At 38.5% G+C, this 19,715-nt stretch overlaps 1 protein-coding gene across 6 annotated transcripts in view; it reads left to right on the top strand.

The window, feature by feature from the left end:
* Nucleotides 1-19,715, top strand: part of NTNG1 (netrin G1) — a 326,009-nt gene that overhangs the window by 270,794 nt on the left and 35,500 nt on the right. For 3 of the 6 annotated variants that reach the window (XM_061186248.1, XM_061186243.1, XM_061186242.1), the window contains one exon: nt 3,518-3,652. The exons of the other annotated variants lie outside the window; for them this stretch is intronic. In XM_061186248.1, the coding sequence (XP_061042231.1) occupies nt 3,518-3,652 (135 nt within the window). The remainder of the gene's footprint in view (nt 1-3,517; nt 3,653-19,715) is intronic. 6 annotated transcript variants of the gene reach the window in all.

Raw genomic sequence — 19,715 nt, 5'->3', positions numbered from 1 at the left:
ATATCCCAATATATTTTACTCAAAGTATTCTATTCTAATGAAGTCCTCCCCTTTTCCTGTTCTAAAGTAATCTATAAACTACAAAATCCACACTTCCTGTCTAATTCTAAGAAGCATAGTTCTATTATAAATCCATATTTGATTATCCACAGACAAGAAGTTGCCATTCAGCTTTTGTCTTTTAAATGATGTAAAATACAGATGAATGGAAAGCTTAATATACATTCTTGTATTTATTTCTACTTAAAAAAAATCAAACGCAGTTCTTTTCTCCCTTTCTAGAAACTTTGTTAATTAAAGTTATAAATCTTGGAGAGGTTTTTATATTATTGAGGTAAACATATCCCTGTTCAGTATTTTGTACTCTTCAAACCAAGTGGCTATAGATAAACACAAAGATGAGTATTTTTAGGTACCATTAAAATTAGCTACAGTATACCTCCACATACCAAAATTCCTTAAATTGTTTCTCTTTCCTAAGGGGTAAAATTGATTTTAAAGAATGAACTGAAAAATTTGGCTAGCTGGTATATGCTACGTACGGTCTATCTTTTGTCTTTAGTTTCTATAAGCGTACAAAAGTTTCCTAAAAGAGTTATAGCTTCCACTTTTCCCACTTGAGGGACCAAAGGCAGAGCTGTCAGGCTGCCTGGGCATGAGACGGAAGCTGAGGTTTGCTCTCTGAAGGCCATTGGAAGCCTGTGGCTCCATTACCAGGGTTTGCCCTATGGGGCAGCACGAACCTATTCGCTATTTTTTACATTTAAGTTCCCCAAAGGGCTTGCAGCAGGGCTGAGAATTAAATTTGAGAGGATACACCACAAGTAACTGAGAGTTAATTTTAATGCCATTTTGTATAGAAAGCACTAATGAAAATGAATGGATATTTACCCAATTCACTTTCACAGAATTAGGCACTAATCTCTGAAAATTTGAGCTTCATCTAAGCTGTCTCTAAACTTAAGGGGAAAAAAGGCACTTTGCCATTTCTTTAACAATTGGCAATGAAATCCACCACCCTGGCTATGAGGTAACAGCACATATCTTTGACAAAATGTTGACTGTGTTGAAATAGATGTCTTAAACTATTTGCATCATTTTATATTATGGCAAATATAAAATGCACGCTATTTCATGTTGTCACAGTGATCGCTGCTTTATGATTCCTGGTAAATTTACCCATTTTCATACAAATTCCAAGCCAGCCATGTTTCCAAAGATGCATGTAATTAGCCTGTATGATGCAGCAATTTCATGAAGATGACATCCTTGCATGCTTCCATTTCATATAAACTCGAACATTAAGCAGGAAACTAGAGGATATGTGGCTTGTGACCTTGGGTAATCACTGCTAATAATCCCTGATAACAAGCTTGACACCTGAATGAAATGCAGGGCTCAGCAGTTGCTACTAAACATATCTCCAATTATGATGTATTATTGTTTTCATTCCCCTGGAAACCCAAGATCAGGTAATCAGAGGTACCTTCTGTAAAACAAAGCAAACATAAGACACTTCTAATACTTATAAATCAATTGTAGTATAACTTTTTAATTAGACTTCCAAAAGTATTTCATGTTGTTTTTTAGTCTAACAGTCCTGCATATTCTTCCTAGTTTCATGGAATAAAATATAATTCTCCAAGGCCATCCTCATCACCCCAACATCTACCATTGACCATCGTTCCAGAAATGACATTTTTTAAACTAGATTATTTGTATGTAATGTGGATTGTAGACCCCATCTCTCCTTGTCACTTATTTTCCTGACTAACATTACACTTACCACCTTTTGTATGACAACCACTGAGATGTACCGTGGTTTAGATGTTCCACATTTCTAAAAATTTTGTTTACTTTTTTTTTACATCTAAAACCTTATATGAATCAGTTGTTACGGGCTAATTGACTAGCACAGTATGTGAATTCGTATTGGCCAGATGTAACTCTACTCCCCGGCTTACGAAATGTTGGTGATTCATTGTCAACTTATACACTTTAAATAGTAAGAAACATATTATAGTAGTCTTGCTATAGGTATATACTTATAGTGTGTGTGTATGTGTGTGTGTGTATATTTTTAAAGCCACAACAAAATTGCTATTTAAAAATGTTTTAAACAACTGCTGTATATATACACATTAAAATAGAAAATGCCAATTTAAAATAAAACTCCAATTATTAAGTGCAAATCAGTCCAGACAAGGAGAGAGCATTTTAGACTTTATTTGGTTTTATTTTTACCTATGTATGTTACTCTTAGTCATACAAATGTTTGTATCTTAAGAATGCTGAACTTCAAAATTGACTTACACAACATGAAATAAATAATGATTCTAAGGTACTCCACATTCTTTGAAGAAATTATCTGATTAGCCCCTATGACAAAAACAGAACCAAACCTCTCTATTTAACAGTAAACCCTGAATCTCCATTGCCAATCTAAGATGCTAAACTTAAAGTTATTAAACTAAAATTCTCAGGGTTTCTCACAGTTGGTTGCTTGGTTAGTTGCTTGGTGTGATTTTATTTGGTTTTTTGACATGAAAACCTCTTAATGGGACCATTTTAAAATAAAGGAAATCAAGAGACAGAGGGGCATAATAACTTGCCCAGTATTATACAGTGGGATTACAAAGAAAGTAACTTTGGCCTACAAATTCCAAAAGCTGGAAACTAGCTGCTGTTACCTTTCAAGCTAATGGAAGCCTAAGGAATTCTTATTTCTGATTCAGGCTTTAAGAAAAACAGAGCTTCAGAAGTAAAAATATCCTGCATAATAATGTGTGAGGAATCAAGAAATTATTCTATTTACTTTTTATTACACAAAGTTATATTGTTCTGTCCATAGACATTATAATGATACAAGTCTCAAATTATGCCTATGTTGAAATTTATTTAGGATTACAAAATTCATTTTCCTTTCATGATTGTTAATCTAGGTTGCATAAAAGCTATACTAACTTAACATGTGTAGCAGATACAATATCTAAAGGCTCATCACAACATAGTATAAATATATATATAAAGCACCATCCCAAATCATAAAGTAAAACTGACTTTGAATGAACAAAGTGCGTTCATATTCCACTTTAACAATATTCACCAGTTCTCAAATTTTGAGTGTAACCGATAAGCTCATTTGAATAATTTAAAACAGATTTTACACTGATGGCATATTGATTTATCCTTGATATATAAACTTCTCATTGTGTTCATTAAACCATCTAAAAATGCCCTAACAAATGGAACCTCCATTACGAACTGTTACCAGTGAAGAGAATGATGTCTTATTTCCTTGGAGGTTTTCAGATGATTTCCTCCCATAACAGAAAAATGATATCATGGAAGGCTGAGCAAATAAACAAATGGACCTGAAATAGCCATATTTGCCAAAGCATTCCATTAGTGGACATCTTTCTTTAAGTGATGCATTTAAGTAAGCAACACTCCTGTGTTGATACCTTATAAGCCATGCGGACTTGTCTCCAGCCTGTGTGTTGTCTTGTTTCTACAGAGTGTTATTGTAACCCTTTGGGCTCAGTCCATGATCGTTGTAATGGCTCAGGATTTTGTGAGTGTAAGACTGGAACAACAGGGCCTAAGTGTGATGAGTGTCTGCCGGGAAATTCCTGGCACTACGGCTGTCAACGTAAGTAACTCTGGGAGCTGTCCTCTGCCTGCTGCAGCATGGCTGATTCTGCTTGTCTAGGCCGGTGCGTGCAGCTTCTCAGAGCAGAAAAAGGCCCAAACCGCTGACAAGCTTTAAAAACTACATAATGCCTCAGCCTATGGATAGGAGAGAGAGCAATCCATCAGCTGTCCAGCTGGCTCCTTTGAAGCCCATCTTCGTCCCCTCTGATGGCTGGAGAAAGTTATACTGAAATACTGTACGCAGATCCATGTACCTGGCCAGACCATAAATTAAGTGGCACAATGGGGACCCAGCTTAGAAATCCTTACTGCAAAATGAAGGGTGATGTGTATGTGGTTAATATATTTCTTGAACTACCCTGGAGCTCCAGAGTTCATAAATTAAATGATATCTACATAACTTATTACCACCCTTGTATCATACCCATCACTGAATCTGAACCAAAAACCTAAAGGTAATAAATCTAAGGGATATTTAAATGCCAGGATAAAATAAATGATGAAAATCAATATTGATTTTAAGCCTCTGAGGTTAGGTACCATGCAGTGAGCCTTAGACGGATGCCATTTGGTTCAGCCTCATTTCTCTGAGGATTATCAGGCGTTCTTAAAAGCTTGTCAAGGCAGGTGGCATGTTGGTGTATTCAGGGAACAGAAATTTTAAAATCTGAGCAGAAGCGTCCTTCTGTCATTCATAACCTTTTTTGCATTTTAATTCTGCATTAATTTTCCTCTATCTGTACACAGTCAGCTTACTAATATTAAAGAGCCACCAGGCAAAGCCTCTGGAGAGCGCAGTCCAATACAAAATCATGCAAGCCACACATGTAACTTTAAATGTATTGTTATCCACATTAATAAAGTAAAAATAAATAGAAGTGGATTTTAACAACTTGTTTTATCCAAAAAAAAAAAAAAAACTGAAATATTATCATTTCAACATAGAATTAATGTTAAAGTTGTTAAGGATATATTTTACATTTTTCATAGTCCTTGAAATCAGATGTTTAATGCTTACAGAACTCTCAATTAGAACTAGCCATATTGCAAGGCTTAATAGACACATAAGTCTACCATATTGGACAGCACAGCTCTAGAGGTTTTTTGCTTACTTTTCACTTGAAAAATTGTCAGCGTGCACGAACTATCTAAAGCAGGGTTCTACCAGGGATGTACAGAATATTTTATCTGCTACTTATGGAATGTATAGTTATCTGGAGGCTACATTTCTACATATTATAAAGCCAAAGTGAAATTTACTGCCATACTAATGCCATGGGCAGCAGTGAACTATGGTGATAATTGAGAGATTTGGCATTGAGCAGGCCAAGGTTAGGATGGGATCTAGAAGCTGGAGGGTGAACATCTCCAGCCATGCTGGAGAATCATTAAAAGCCTCAAATAGTGAGAAGTCAGGCAGCACTTCTGCACATAAGCTCTGGATAAGGCCATGGTTTTAACGTTGTACATACCGTACGTTCCCAGAAAGCCCCTTAAGGGTCTGAATGAGTTTGGGATCCCAAAAACAATGTGAGGAGCCAGGACTCAGAGGATAAGTCATCAGTCCTGGAACATCTAGATGTAGAGGCCCAAAGAAGGCTGACAGTCAGGAGGAGAGAAGGAGAGACAAAGGAGGGGCCGAAACCAGCACCAAGGTTCAAAGCGTAAGGAATGAGGAGACTTTATAATGAAGACACACCTTCTCAAAGGGAAAGTCTCATGTAGTTTACCTGATGCAACAGGACCTAATGAATGGGTTCCTGAAGTGTAATCAGGGAAAGACATTGGAAAGGAAAATTAATCTAGCCTTAGAGGAAATGTATGCCAAAAAAAGGGCCTAACTTGATTTTTCTGTGTTAATTTCCTGGAGTATTATAAAACATGTAATGTCCTCAAATTTTTCCTTCTGGCATTGTAAGACTGGATTTAAGCATGACCCTACCACCTAAAGGCTGTATGGTGTACAAAACCCTCCATGCCTCAGCTCCAGCACCTTACATCCTTGGTATGTAGATCAGTGAGATTATAGGAGTAAATGCTTTATCCTCTTGAGTATTTCTTTTTTATTTTTTTTTTGAATTTTTGAATTTTATTTTATTTATTTTTTTATACAGCAGGTTCATATTAGTCATCTATTTTATACACATCAGTGTATACATGTCAATCCCAATCTCCCAATTCATCACAACACCACGCCCACCCCCCTCCACTTTCCCCCCTTGGTGTCCATACATTTCTTCACTACATCTGTGTCTCTATTTCTGCCCTGCTAACCGGTTCCTCTGTACCATTTTTCTAGGTTCCACATACATGCACCAATATACGATATTTGTTTTTCTCTTTCTGACTTACTTCACTCAGTATGACAGTCTCTAGGTCCATCCACGTCTCTACAAATGACCCAATTTCGTTCCTTTTTATGGCTGAGTAATATTCCATTGTATATATGTCCCACATCATCTTTATCCATTTGTCTGTCAATGGGCATTTAGGTTGCCTCCATGACCTGACTATTGTAAATAGTGCTGCAGTGAACATCCGGGTACATGTGTCTTTTTGAATTATGGTTTTCTCTGTGTATATGCCCAGTAGTGGGATTGCTGATCATATGGTAATTCTATTTTTAGTTTTTTAACGAACCTCCATACTGTTCTCCACAGTGGCTGTATCAATTTACATTCCCACCAACAGTGAAAGAGGGTTCCCTTTTCTCCACACCCTCACCAGCATTTGTTGTTTGTAGATTTTCTGATGATGCCCATTCTAACTGGTGTGAGGTGATACCTCATTGTAGTTTTGATTTGCATTTCTCTAATAATTAGTGATGTTGAGCAGCCTTTCATGTGCTTCTTGGCCATCTGTATGTCTTCTTTGGAGACATGTCTATTTAGGTCTTCTGCCCATTTTGGGATTGGGTTGTTTGTTTTTTTAATATTGAGCTGCATGAGCTGTTTATATATTTTGGAGATTAATTCTTTGTCCATTGATTCATTTGCAAATATTTTCTCCCATTCTTAAGGTTGTCTTTTCATCTTGTTCATGGTTTCCTTTGCTGTGCAAAAGCTTTGAAGTTTCATTAAGTCCCATTTGTTTATTTTTGTTTTTATTTCCATTACTCTAGGAGGTGGATCAAAAAAGATCTTGCTGTGATTTATGTCAAAGAGTGTTCTTCCTATGTTTTCCACTAAGAGTTTTATAGTGTCTGGTCTTACATTTAGGTCTCTAATCCATTTTGAGTTTATTTTTGTGTATGGTGTTAAGGAGTGTTCTAATTTCATTCTTTTACATGTAGCTCTCCAGTTTTCCCAGCACCACTTATTGAAGAGACTGTCTTTTCTTCATTGTATATCCTTGCCTCCTTTGTCATAGATTAGTTGACCATAGGTGTGTGGGCTTATCTCTGGGCTTTCTATCCTGTTCCATTGATCTATATTTCTGTTTTTGTGCCAGTACCATATTGTCTTGATTACTGTAGCTTTGTAGTATAGTCTGAAGTCAGGGGTTCTGATTCCTCCAGCTCTGCTTTTTTCCCTCAAGATTGCTTTGGCTATTCGGGGTCTTTTCTGTCTCCATACAAATTTTAAGATTTTTTGTTCTAGTTCTGTAAAAAATGCCATTGGTAATTTGATAGGGATTGCATTGAATCTGTAGATTGCTTTGGGTAGTATAGTCATTTTCACAATATTGATTCTTCCAATCCAAGAACATGGTATATCTCTCCATCTGTTGGTATCATCTTTTATTTCTTTCATTAGTGTCTTATACTTCTCTGCATACAGGTCTTTTGTCTCCCTAGGTAGGTTTATTCCTAGGTATTTTATTCTTTTTGTTGCAATGGTAAACGGGAGTGTTTCCTTAATTTCTCTTTCAGATTTTTCATCATTAGTATATAGGAATGCAAGAGATTTCTGTGCATTAATTTTGTATCCTGCAACTTTACCAAATTCATTGATTAGCTCTAGTAGTTTTCTGGTGGCATCTTTAGGATTCTTTATGTATAGTATCATGTCATCTGCAAACAGTGACAGTTTTACTTCTTGTTTTCCAATTTGTATTCCTTTTATTTCTTTTTCTTCTCTGATTGCCGTGGCTAGGACTTCCAAAACTATGTTGAATAATAGTGGCAAGAGTGGACATCCTTGTCTTGTTCCTGATCTTAGAGGAAATGCTTTCAGTTTTTCACCATTGAGAATGATGTTGGCTGTGGATTTGTCATATATGGCCTTTATTATGTTGAGGTAGGTTCCCTGTATGCCCACTTTCTGGAGAGTTTTTATCATAAATGGATGTTGAATTTTGTCAAAAGCTTTCTCTGCATCTATTGAGATGATCATATGGTTTTTATTCTTCAGTGTGTTAATATGGTGAATCACATGGATTGATTTGCATATATTAAGAATCCTTGCATCCCTAGGATAAATCCCACTTGATCATGGTGTATGATCCTTTTAATGTGTTGTTGGGTTCTGTTTGCTAGTATTTTGTTGAGGAGTTTTGCATCTATATTCATCAGTGATATTGGTCTGTAATTTTCTTTTTTTGTAGTATCTTTGTCTGATTTTGGTATCAGGGTGATGGTGGCCTCATAGAATGAGTTTGGGAGTGTTCCTTCCTCTGCAGTTTTTTGGAAGAGTTTCAGAAGGATGGGTGTTAGCTCTTCTCTAAATGTTTGAAAGAATTCATGTGTGAAGCCATCTGGTCCTGGACTTTTGTTTGTTGGAAGATTTTTCATCACAGTTTCAATTTCAATACTTGCGATTGGTCTGTTCATGTTTTCTGTTTCTTCCTGATTCAGGCTTGGAAGGTTATACCTTTCTAAGAATTTGTCCATTTCTTCCAGGTTGTCCATTTTATTGGCATAGAGTTGCTTGTAGTAGTCTCTTAGGATGCTTTGTATTTTTGCGGTGTCTGTTGTAACTTCTCCTTTTTCATTTCTAATTTTATTGATTTGACTCCTCTCCCTCTTTTTCTTGATGAGTCTGGCTAATGGTTTTTCAATTTTGTTTATCTTCTCAAAGAACCAGCTTTTAGTTTTATTGATCTTTGCTATTGTTTTCTTTGTTTCTATTTCATTTATTTCTGCTCTGATCTTTATGATTTCTTTCCTTCTGCTAACTTTGGGTTTTGTTTGTTCTTCTTTCTCTAGTTGCTTTTGGTGTAAGGTTAGATTGTTTACTTGAGATTTTTCTTGTTTCTTGAGGTAGGCTTCTATAGCTATAAACTTCCCTCTTAGAACCGCTTTTGCTGCATCCCATAGGTTTTGGAATGTCGTGTTTTCATTGTCATCTGTCTCTAGATATTTTTTTATTTCTTCTTTGATTTCTTCAGTGATCTCTTGGTTATTTAGTAACCTATTGTTTAGCCTCCATGTGTTTGTTTTTTTTACATTTTTTCCCCTGTAATTCATTTCTAATCTCATAGCATTGTGGTCAGAAAAGATGCTTGATATGATTTCAATTTTCTTAAATTTACTGAGGCTTGATTTGTGACCCAAGATGTGATCTATCCTGGAGAATGTTCCGTGCACACTTGAGAAGAAAGTGTAATCTGCTGTTTTTGGATGGAATGTCCTATAAATATCAATTAAATCTATCTGGTCTGTTGTGTTATTTAAAGCTTCTGTTTCCTTATTTATTTTCTGTTTGGATGATCTGTCCATTGGTGTAAGTGAGGTGTTAGAGTCCCCCACTATTATTGTGTTACTGTCGATTTCCTGTTTTATAGCTGTTAGCAGTTGCCTTATGTATTGAGGTGCTCCTATGTTGGGTGCATATATATTTATAATTGTTATATCTTCTTCTTGGATTGATCCCTTGAACATTATGTAGTGTCCTTCTTTGTCTCTTGTAACATTCTTTATTTTAGAGTCTATTTTATCTGATATGAGTATTGCTACTCCAGCTTTCTTTTGATTTCCATTTGTATGGAATATCTTTTTCCATCCCCTCACTTTCAGTCTGTATGTTTCCCTAGGTTTGAAGTGGGTCTCTTGTAGACAGCATATATATGGGCCTTGTTTCTGTATCCATTCAGCAAACCTTTGTCTTTTGGTTGGAACATTTAATCCATTCATGTTTAAGGTAATTATCGATATGTATGTTCCTATGACCATTTTCTTAATTGTTTTGTGTTTGTTTTTGTAGGTCCTTTTCTTCTCTTGTTTTTCCCACTTAGAGAAATTCCTTTAGCATTTGTTGTAGAGCTGGTTTTTTGGTGATGAGTTCTCTTAGCTTTTGCTTGTCTGTAAACTTTTGATTTCTCCATCGAATCTGAATGAGATCCTTGCTGGGTAGAGTAATCTTCGTTGTAGGTTCTTCCCTTTCGTCACTTTAAATATGTCATGCCACTCCCTTCTTTCTTGTAGAGTTTCTGCTGAGAAGTCAGCTGTTAACCTTATGGGAGTTCTCTTCTGTGTTATTTGTCATTTTTCCCTTGCTGCTTTCAATAATTTTTCTTTGTCTTTAATTTTTGCTGATTTGATTACTATGTGTCTTGGCGTGTTTCTCCTTGGGTTTATCCTGCCTGGGACTCTCTGCGCTTCCTGGACTTGGGTGGCTATTTTCTTTCCCATGTTAGGGAAATTTTCGACTATAATTTATTCAAATATTTTCTCGGGTCCTTTCTCTCTCTCTTCTCCTTCTGGGACCCCTATAATGCAAATGTTGTTGCGTTTAATGTTGTCCCAGAGGTCTCTTAGGCTGTCTTCATTTCTTTTCATTCTTTTTTCTTTATTCTGTTTCTCAGCAGTGAATTCCACCATTCTGTCTTCCAGGTCACTTATCCGTTCTTCTGCCTCAGTTATTCTGCTATTGATTCCTTCTAGTGTATTTTTTATTTCAGTTATTTTATTGTTCATCTCTGTTTGTTTGTTCTTTAATTCTTCTAGGTCTTTGTTAAACATTTCTTGCATCTTCTCAATCTTTGCCTCCATTCTTTTTCCGAGGTCCTGGATAATCTTCACTATCATTATTCTGAATTCTTTTTCTAGAAGGTTGCCTATCTCCACTTCATTTAGTTGTTTTTCTGCGGTTTTATCTTGTTCCTTTATCTTGTTCCATCTGGTACATAGCCCTCTGCCTTTTCATCTTGTCTATCTTTCTGTGAATGTGGTTTTTGTTCCACAGGCTGCAGGATTGTAATTCTTCCTGCTTCTGCTGTCTGCCCTCTGGTGGATGAGGCTATCTAAGAGGCTTGTGCAAGTTTCCTGATGGGAGGGACTGGTGGTGGGTAGAGCTGACTGTTGCTCTTTCGGGCAGAGCTCAGTAAAACTTTAATCCACTTGACTGCTGATGGGTGCGGCTGGGTTCCCTCCCTGTTGGCTGTTTGGCCTAGGGCTACCCAGCCCTGGAGCCTACACAGGCTCTTTTGTGGGGCTAATGGCGGACTCTGGGAGGGCTCACGCCAAGGAGTACTTCCCAGAACTTCTGCTGCCAGTGTCCTTGTCCTCATGGTGAGCCACAGCCACCCCCTGCCTCTTCAGGAGACCCTCCAACACTAGCAGGTAGGTCTGGTTCAGTCTCCCCTGCAGTCACTGCTCCTTCCCCTGGGTCCCGATGCACACACCACTTTGTGTGTGCCCTCCAAGACTGGAGTCTCTGTTTCCCCTAGTCCTGTTAAAGTCCTGCAATCAAATCCTGCTAGCCTTCAAAGTCTGATTCTCTAGGAATTCCTCCTCCCATAGCCGGACCCCCAGGTTCGGAAGCCTGACGTGGGGCTCAGGACCTTCACTCTGAAGGTTTGTGAGTCACCCACCCAGCAGTTATGGGATTTGATTTTATTGTGATTGTGCCCCTCCTACCATCTCATTGTGGCTTCTCCTTTGTCTTTGGATGTGGGGTATCTTTTTTGGTGAGTTCCAGTGTCTTCCTGTCAATGATTGTTCAGCAGTTAGTTGTGATCCTGGTGTTCTTGCAAGAGGGAGTGAGAGCACGTCCTTGTACTCCGCCATCTTGGTTCCAAAAACCTCTTTAGTATTTCTTGAGTACCTACTATTAATTAGGTATTGAGCTTGCAGTAGAGGCTAAAGGATGAAGAGAGATAGCTGCTTTGGACATGTGGACATGAAGTTCACAATCTGGAGTGAGAGGCTGACAAGCACCTAACAGTTAGAAGGTGATCAGAGCCAAGCGCTATGTACCTGATTTTAGTGAAGCCCAGATGGGGAGTAAGGCTTCCCAGAGAGGTGACATTTGTTTGAGTACTCTAGTATTGGTGGATGCTTTCCAGGATGGAACTGCTTGGGCAAAAATGTACATGAGCTAATACACTATGTTCCAGAAATATCAAATGGTTTTGATATGATTAAAGGGTAGAGGGTGTGTGTGTTGTGTGTTGTGTGTGTTGGGAAGGAGGGAAAATGTTGAAGAAGCAACCAGAGACCAGATCTTGTAGTTTCTTGAATGCCAAGCTACAAAGTTTTATCTCATCAGAGAATAGGTGTGAGGACCATCATACAGGGGAGATATGGGATCCACCATACAGTTTCAAGCAGAGGAAAGGATAAAATTCTGTTTTAGAAAGATTATTCTGACTATTCTGTAAAGGAAGGATTGGAACAGGGTGAGACTGGATTTACTATATAAATTTCATATATTTCAAATACACCTTTGAGCGCACAATCGTTTTATCTCACTCTGAAATCTTCTTTTCTTTCCTCGACCCACCCACACAGGACTGATATTCTGTGTTAAAATATAGAAATCCTTTTGCCAGTTGGTAAATGGCTATTGCCATTTAAGATCCCTAAGTGCCTTCCCTCGGATCTCTTAGGTGCCCCCCAAGATCTAGCAACTAACAGGGTAATACCTGTCAGTGGTGTGTCTTCAGCACCAGCTGGTACTGGATACCAGTACTAGAGCAGGTATTCATACTAAGTAGTTAGTGCTTGTAGGTTGATAAATATTTTTCATATCATTCCTTTGTCTGCATATACATGAATACATTCAAAAATGCCTCTCAAATCAATCTCTCTCTCTCTCCCCTCCCCAGTCACTCCCCACATCACATGTGCACGCATACGCACGTGCGCTCACACACACACACACACACACACACACACACACGCACACACATGCTTCTGCTTGCCCTGAGTTGAACCCATCCTTGGGTTGGCCACAGTATTAGTGGCAGTGATATTAACCTGGCAAGAAGAAATCAAGGCCAAGAAGAAACACAGTGGTCAAGTAGGGCCGATAGCAGCATTCGCAGCAATGAGCAGGGATTAAGTGCACATTTAGGTAAGCAGGGCCAGAGAGGAGATGTCGTAGGTATCAGGACAAAGTCCGAGGGATCCAGACACTGGGTTCCAGTCCCCCAGGGGACTGGCAAGAGGAGCAATGTGGAACTGCAGTCCAAAAGGACTTGGATTTGGGAATAGAAAATAAAGAAAGAGATAAAGTTGCTGACACTGTCGCTTACATCCTATGAATAGAACTAAGTGAGTACACACTTAGGCGCTGGAGTCATACAGACCCGGGTTTGAATCCCATCTCCACCCCTTACTACCTGCAGGACTTAGAGGAAATTACTTGGGCTCCCTAAGGCTAGTTTTTCATCTAAAAATTAGGATAATACTAGGACCTAACACATATGGTAATTGTGAAGATTCAAGGAAAATAATGTGGAGCTCATGGTCCATAGTAAGATCTCAATTATTATTAGTTAGTTCCAAGCACAAGTTGATTTGTCCAAGAACGAGGTAAGAATCCATGTTTAAAACTAATTGTACAATGATAGTGCAGAAAGTGCAGCAAGAATGGCCACTATTGAGTATCAAATTGTTGACCTAGGGGATTCTAAAAATCCCTTGATCAGAGACAAGACTAATTCAAGCGATTGAAACAAAGGTGACCCCAAAAGCAATTGTGTGTCTTCAGCTGGGGAAATCAAGAACTCCAGGCTCATTAGTGAACTTTCTCCTGAGGGGGCCACTGATTGTGTGCACCATGAATGTAAGCTGGTCTCTCTGACAGAAGGTGAAACACTTGTAAACCATCAGAATGAGTGGACTTTAGACAGCATGGAATGCGCAATTCAGGAAAGAAAGCAGAAATTAAAAGATTTCAAAGAGGACAGGCAGAATCAAACTTAGTACTGAGGTTGCTCCACAGAAGAATGAGATTGAGGAGAAAGAGATTTTTTTTTAATGCATCCCTTTGAAATCCGAGAAGAGGCATGAGCCACATCCCAGAGAATAAAACTGAACCTTCTAAAGAGAAAGTAACGTTTCGTGCTTCACACAAAATATGGTTGGTTAACCTGTATTGGAAAATAATGGAACACTTGTTAATGGCACCAAGAAGACTAGACATAGGTCAGGTGTGTGATTTTTTTGGTTTGGACAATGAAATAGGAATACTCACACATAGACCAGTGGGGCTAATGAGGAGATGTATTGCCTTCCTGGTGAATGTATAAGCTACACTGGAATATCATGCAATGTCTATTAAAGCCAGCAATTTCCCCACATTTTTACCTAATTTATATGAATACTAATGGTGCTTTCAGAAGAACTTATAGTGTGAATATTTGGGTTAAAGTCAATATATTTCATGACGTAGCTAAATGTTATGATTTGGAAGATAACAGAGCATGTGGGAAATCAAGAACTAAGCACACATAGCAACAGGAAGGCTGAGATTAAGTTGCTGGGCCATGGTCTATAGTATCAGAATATGTTTTCTTGGAAGGGATCAGTACATATATTACCAAGAACAGGAAAACATGTATTTAGTAGGAGGCTCAATGGCCTGATCAAGAAGATTTTTCAATTAAATTTGAAAGGAATATAGTGAAAATACCCTTATAAAACTGTAAAACCAGACACTGTAGCAAACCACAAAGTTAAAAAAAGGCAACAGTTATTCTCAGGAGAAAAATAAGAGAAAGTTTGGGGAACAAAATTCCTTGGCTTAGGTGTATCCCTTCCCAGTGATTGCATAATAAGTACATTTATTTTCTACTGCTGCTGTAGAAAATCACCACCAATTACCACAAATTTAGTGGCTCAAAACAACACAAATATATTTTCTTACAGTTCTGTAGTTAGAAGTCAATAACGGTCTCACTAGGCTAAGATCACAGTGTCGACAGGGCTGCATTCCCAGCTGGAGGCTCTAGGAGAGAGCCTGTTTCCTTTCCTTTTCCAGCTTCTGGAGGCCACCTGCATTCCTTGCCTTGTGGCCCCTTCCTCTACCTTCAAAGCCAGGAACTTTCCATTTCTCTGTGCCTTTCTTCCATCACCACATCTTTCTCTAACCACAGCCTGGACACAGTCTCCACTTCTAAGGACCCATGTGATTAGAGTGGAGACACACAGATAATCTTTCCATCTGAAAGCCCTTAATTTAATCATATCCCTTTTGTCATGTAAGGGAATAGGTTCCAGGAATTAGGATATAGACATCTTTAGGGAGACATTTTTTTCCACCTACCACAATAATCATCAAGAATACCAGCTTTTAATTCCAGGGATAAATATGCAGGTATTATGGAGATGGAATGTAACGCATGCTTGCAATAAAGATATTCAAGGGTAAAACTTTGAAAGAAATACATAACATGATTAGAAAGGAGAGATGTATGTCAAGAAGGTATAGACTTGCACTGTGAATTAGAGACAGTGAAATATTTTTCAGTGAAGATCAAAGATCTTATAGAAAAGGTATTGTGAGTGTATATTATAGACGATACAACCATTTAGAGGATATAGATATTGTCCAAAGCCAAATTAGGAAATCTAAATGCTCTGTAATCTTCCAAAATGGGGAATTCACATATCAAGATATCTGCTAAAAGGTGTGTCCTGCTAATTGTTGGCTTGCATTGATGAGAATTTCTTCACCCAAAAGAGTGGAAGAAGCAGTCAGTGAACTACTAGTATCACTTATTGGTAGTAGAGAGATAACAACGTCACATAAGAGACCAATGCTATTAAAAACCTTTAAGGGATACTGTCCCAAACCTTAAGAAGAATACAAAATATTCTTGGGGGGAAAACGTAAGATCTTAGACCCTCTTTCAAACACAAAAACACACAAGTTAATATTTTAAATAAAATCACAAACTATTTCCAATAGACTACCTAGAAAAAACTGGGAGACTTCTAAACTAACCAACATGGCTATATGAGGATTTCTTATGAGCTTTTGGTGAACATTTATTAAGTCCCTACTATATACTAGGCACTGTGCTACAAATTAAGGCTATAAAAACAAACTGCAAAAATGTAGAATGGTGTAGAGCTGTGTTAACAAGTTGTTCAATTGACAAATATGTGGGAATCTTAGCTTCCATTCAAGTTCAATTCCATACAACATTTTGTCATGAGTGGCTAAGAAGCTAACACAATTTCAGACTAAACAAGGACCAAAACAGTTTTAGTTCCCCTGACACATGCCCTGGACTGCCCACAGCAAGAGTCCAGTCCTCGGAAAAAAAAACATTTTAACGAAGCAGTGGTGTAGGAGGGTTCTGTCTTTGACGAAGGGTTTTTCATATGAAAGAGAGTTTAAAAAGGCTGGTAAGCACATGATTTAACGTGTTACAGTTGTCAACCAGTTTTAGACGACTATTACATAACAGAAAGACTTGTTATTTCAGGAAGATAGAATAGGGACCAGTGGGTAAAAAGAGAGAGTTGGGTTTTCAGCTATGTATTTTCCAACAATTATTCTCTCCAGCTGTTTGAGAATATACAGTAGAGTGCCTTGAGTTATGATAAATCCCCAGACTCTGGAAAAGCTCAAACAGAAGTTGAATGGGCTCCTGTGAGTGATGATTTTTGGCAAGTTTCTGCTTAAAAGAAAAGTCAAGTGAAAAGATCTCTAGGGCCTCCCCAACTTTCCAGCTCTGACTTTCGGACCACGACCATGGGGCAAAGGGAAAGTAGAGTGAGAGACCCAGCTCAATTTGTATTAAGAACCGAAGATCAGCTGTTCAACTGTCCTCTGTAATCTCCTTACCAACAGACAGACTCTCATACTCTCACTAGCCTTGTTCTCAGTCCTCAATTCTGGTTTCCAAGAATCAGACTTAAGACTTATATAACTTCTTTTTCCTAGAGATTACTTGGTTCCCATCATAGCTTTTCTATTACCATAGTTCAGGGGGATTTCTTTTTCTTTCTTTCTTTTTTTTGGTCTGAGATTAACTTCTACAAGCCTGACGACTTGTGATCATTAAGATGATGCTTCCAATTGCTTCTCTGAGATGAAGATTATACCTCCTTGGGCAAATACCTTAAACCTAACTTGTAATTTTTCAATTGCTCTAGTCGGAGTCTCCTGCCATTTGCTGTGTTACGCTGAAATGTCCAGTTCACATTTTACCAGTTGCCCTCACATGTTGAATCCATTGACAGGTGGCATGTCACTTAAACAAGGATGTCTGTGATGCTTCAGAGCATTTGCAATCCTAGACACATGATTTCACTCATTTGGTTCTTATATCTCTGTTGTAAAAGTGAATGGCATCACCGAATCCCAGTTTTTAATTTCCTTGCTGTCAACTTGAACACCAGTCTCATTTCCCTTGCTGAGCCCCACGTACATAACAGTGATGAAAAATAAATACTTGGAAGGGCATTTGATGTTACTGTTTTCAACTCCTAAGTGTGGGAATGAAGTGCTCGTTAAATAGAACCAGTAGGAGCCTCCCAGAGGTAATTTAGAAATGAAAATATTAGAAAGAAGGAAGATAGAAAGTGGCAATTTGTAGGTATTACCGATATGCTGGGTTGTCCTCCTGGGGGGAAATGGCTCATTTTGGCAGCTAGAAGAGCAAACCCAGGGCTGCTCCCAGTTGTGAAATTTCTCCTGATTCAGCAGAACAGTGCCAAACTACTCAGTCATGCTAATAGCCATCACTTTCCAGTGACGGTCCTGTTCTCCCTTCATTCTTTAACTTGGGATTGATCGGAAAATCCACTGACCTCTAATACATCAGGGACCCAGTGCCAGCTCTGAGCAGAGGAGTTGGGGTTTACACTTCCGCTGCGGAGAGTGCTCTAATGCTTCGCACCACTAATGGCTCCCTCGGAACCACCACAGAAGCAAAGGCTGATGGAGCAGGTGGAAGGAATTGAGTTTTTCAGAATGCCCTTCACAGCAGGATCATATCCTAATACATTCAAAACCCGAGGCTCTTGAGTTGCTGAAGCTCAGCGTAGAACAAATACAAATAGTGGACATACTAACAGCAATTCCAGGCTCTCTCCTGACATTCTGAGGTTTGCCTACTACTCTGCTAACCTGTGCTCAGCTTAGAGAGGGACCTCAGTTCTGACCTGGCTGGGCAACTTTCCATATTACCTTGGCAACCCACCCTAATGCTCACCCCTTTATTTGAAGAGAATCTTGAGAATGACAAGTATGCACAAATTCTACCATTTCACACTGTAGAACCATTCAAGTTTAACAGTGAAAGTTGTGTGAAAGGCCAAAGCTCATGAAGAAATGCAGGTACAGGTGTATCTACTAGGTGCCCAGAATCAAAGCAGCCTATCTGATAGTGAAATGATCAGAAGGCCAAGAAGAAACACAATACATGAAGTTCTTTCCTTACTTCAGACAGTGCCTAAGTGGAGTTTCACCTTGAGCCATTCTTTACACACTAGTGAGTGTGTGTGTGTGAAAGAGAGAGAATTTCAAAATCTTCTAAAGTTACATAAAGAAAATGTCTTAAGTATGAAAATCAGCTCAATTGGAAAAGGGCCAGCCCACCTGAAACTTGTAGGGGAAATGTTTTCATTTAAGTAAAGGGCCAGTCCTCAGCCACCATCAGAACAGAATTCTGAGGTATAGGAGCCACAGATAAACCAGGGTGGGGATCCCTTGTAACTAAGTTCTAGGAGTCAGCACAGTGACTTGATCTGGGTGTGACTGTTACCACCTCTCCAAGGAATGTTTGCTCCACCACCTCAGCCTTTCCTATGCAGCTCCTCCTGTGAAGTTCTAGACATGGTTTGGATGTTCTAAGGCTCCTTCTTGGTCTGAAATTCTGTGATCCTGAAGTCTCAAACATGGTCTGACCTGTTTCCATAGGCACCAATTTCTGAGGAACAATAATTATTTTAAAATAATAAAAATTATTATTTATTGTACACTTTCTATGTGTCAGGAAACATGTATACATTATCTCATTCTACCAGGGAGGTCATTTTTTCCCTTATTTTATAGACAGCAAAACTGAGACTTAAAGAGGGTAATTCCCCCAAGCCCAACACCTGATAAGTGGCAAACCAGTGAATATTTATTGCTAATTGAGTTGCTCTTGCATTTTTAGGATTTTGTCATTTTTCCTCTGCAGATGGAGACAGAGGCTTTGGTGATTTATTCCAAGAGTCAGCCAACTTATTTTGTGAAAGGCCAGATAGTAAGTGTTTTAGGCTTCCTGGGCCAGACAGTCTCTGTTGCAACTACTCAATTCTGCCGTTGTAGCCTCAAATCAGCCATAGATGACACCGAAATGAATGTGTCTGGGTTCCAATGAAACTTTATTTGCCGACACTGAAATTTGAATTTCATATAATTTTCACGTGCCATGAATTTTTCTTCTTCTTTTGATTTTGTTTCAATCACTAAAAACCTTGAAAACCATTCTTAGTTCATAGGCCATAGTAGACAGGACGGATTTGGCCTGCAGACCATAGTTTGGTTTATTTTAAACTCACACAGCAGTTAAAAATGAAGAAACAGAGGACCTCTTACATAAAATGGAGAGAATACGAAGCAGGAAGCAAGAGAGAACATTTTAAAAAAACCAAACCATGCATTTCATTAAAGTGTGTCCTCTATCTTGATATGAGTATCACAGGGAGTGGGTCTTACTGATTCATATTTACCAGGCCCTAATTGACCTTAAGAAAAATGTTAGGATTTTCAGAAACACGAAGGCTTTGACCATATAATTTCCAGAGCAAGATCACAGACATAGTCAGTGCCAACTGTTTAAAGGCTTACAAGCCAGCCAAGTCAATTTTGCATCAATTTAGTACAATCAGCAACTAATGAAAGTGAAGTCAGAGTGGCCATAATACAATCAGGATTGCTCATGTTGGTGTG

The sequence above is a fragment of the Eubalaena glacialis genome, chromosome 3 (assembly GCF_028564815.1).
Source record: "Eubalaena glacialis isolate mEubGla1 chromosome 3, mEubGla1.1.hap2.+ XY, whole genome shotgun sequence".
Classification (NCBI taxonomy): domain Eukaryota; kingdom Metazoa; phylum Chordata; class Mammalia; order Artiodactyla; family Balaenidae; genus Eubalaena; species Eubalaena glacialis.
This window is presented reverse-complemented; position numbering and strand designations above follow the sequence as displayed.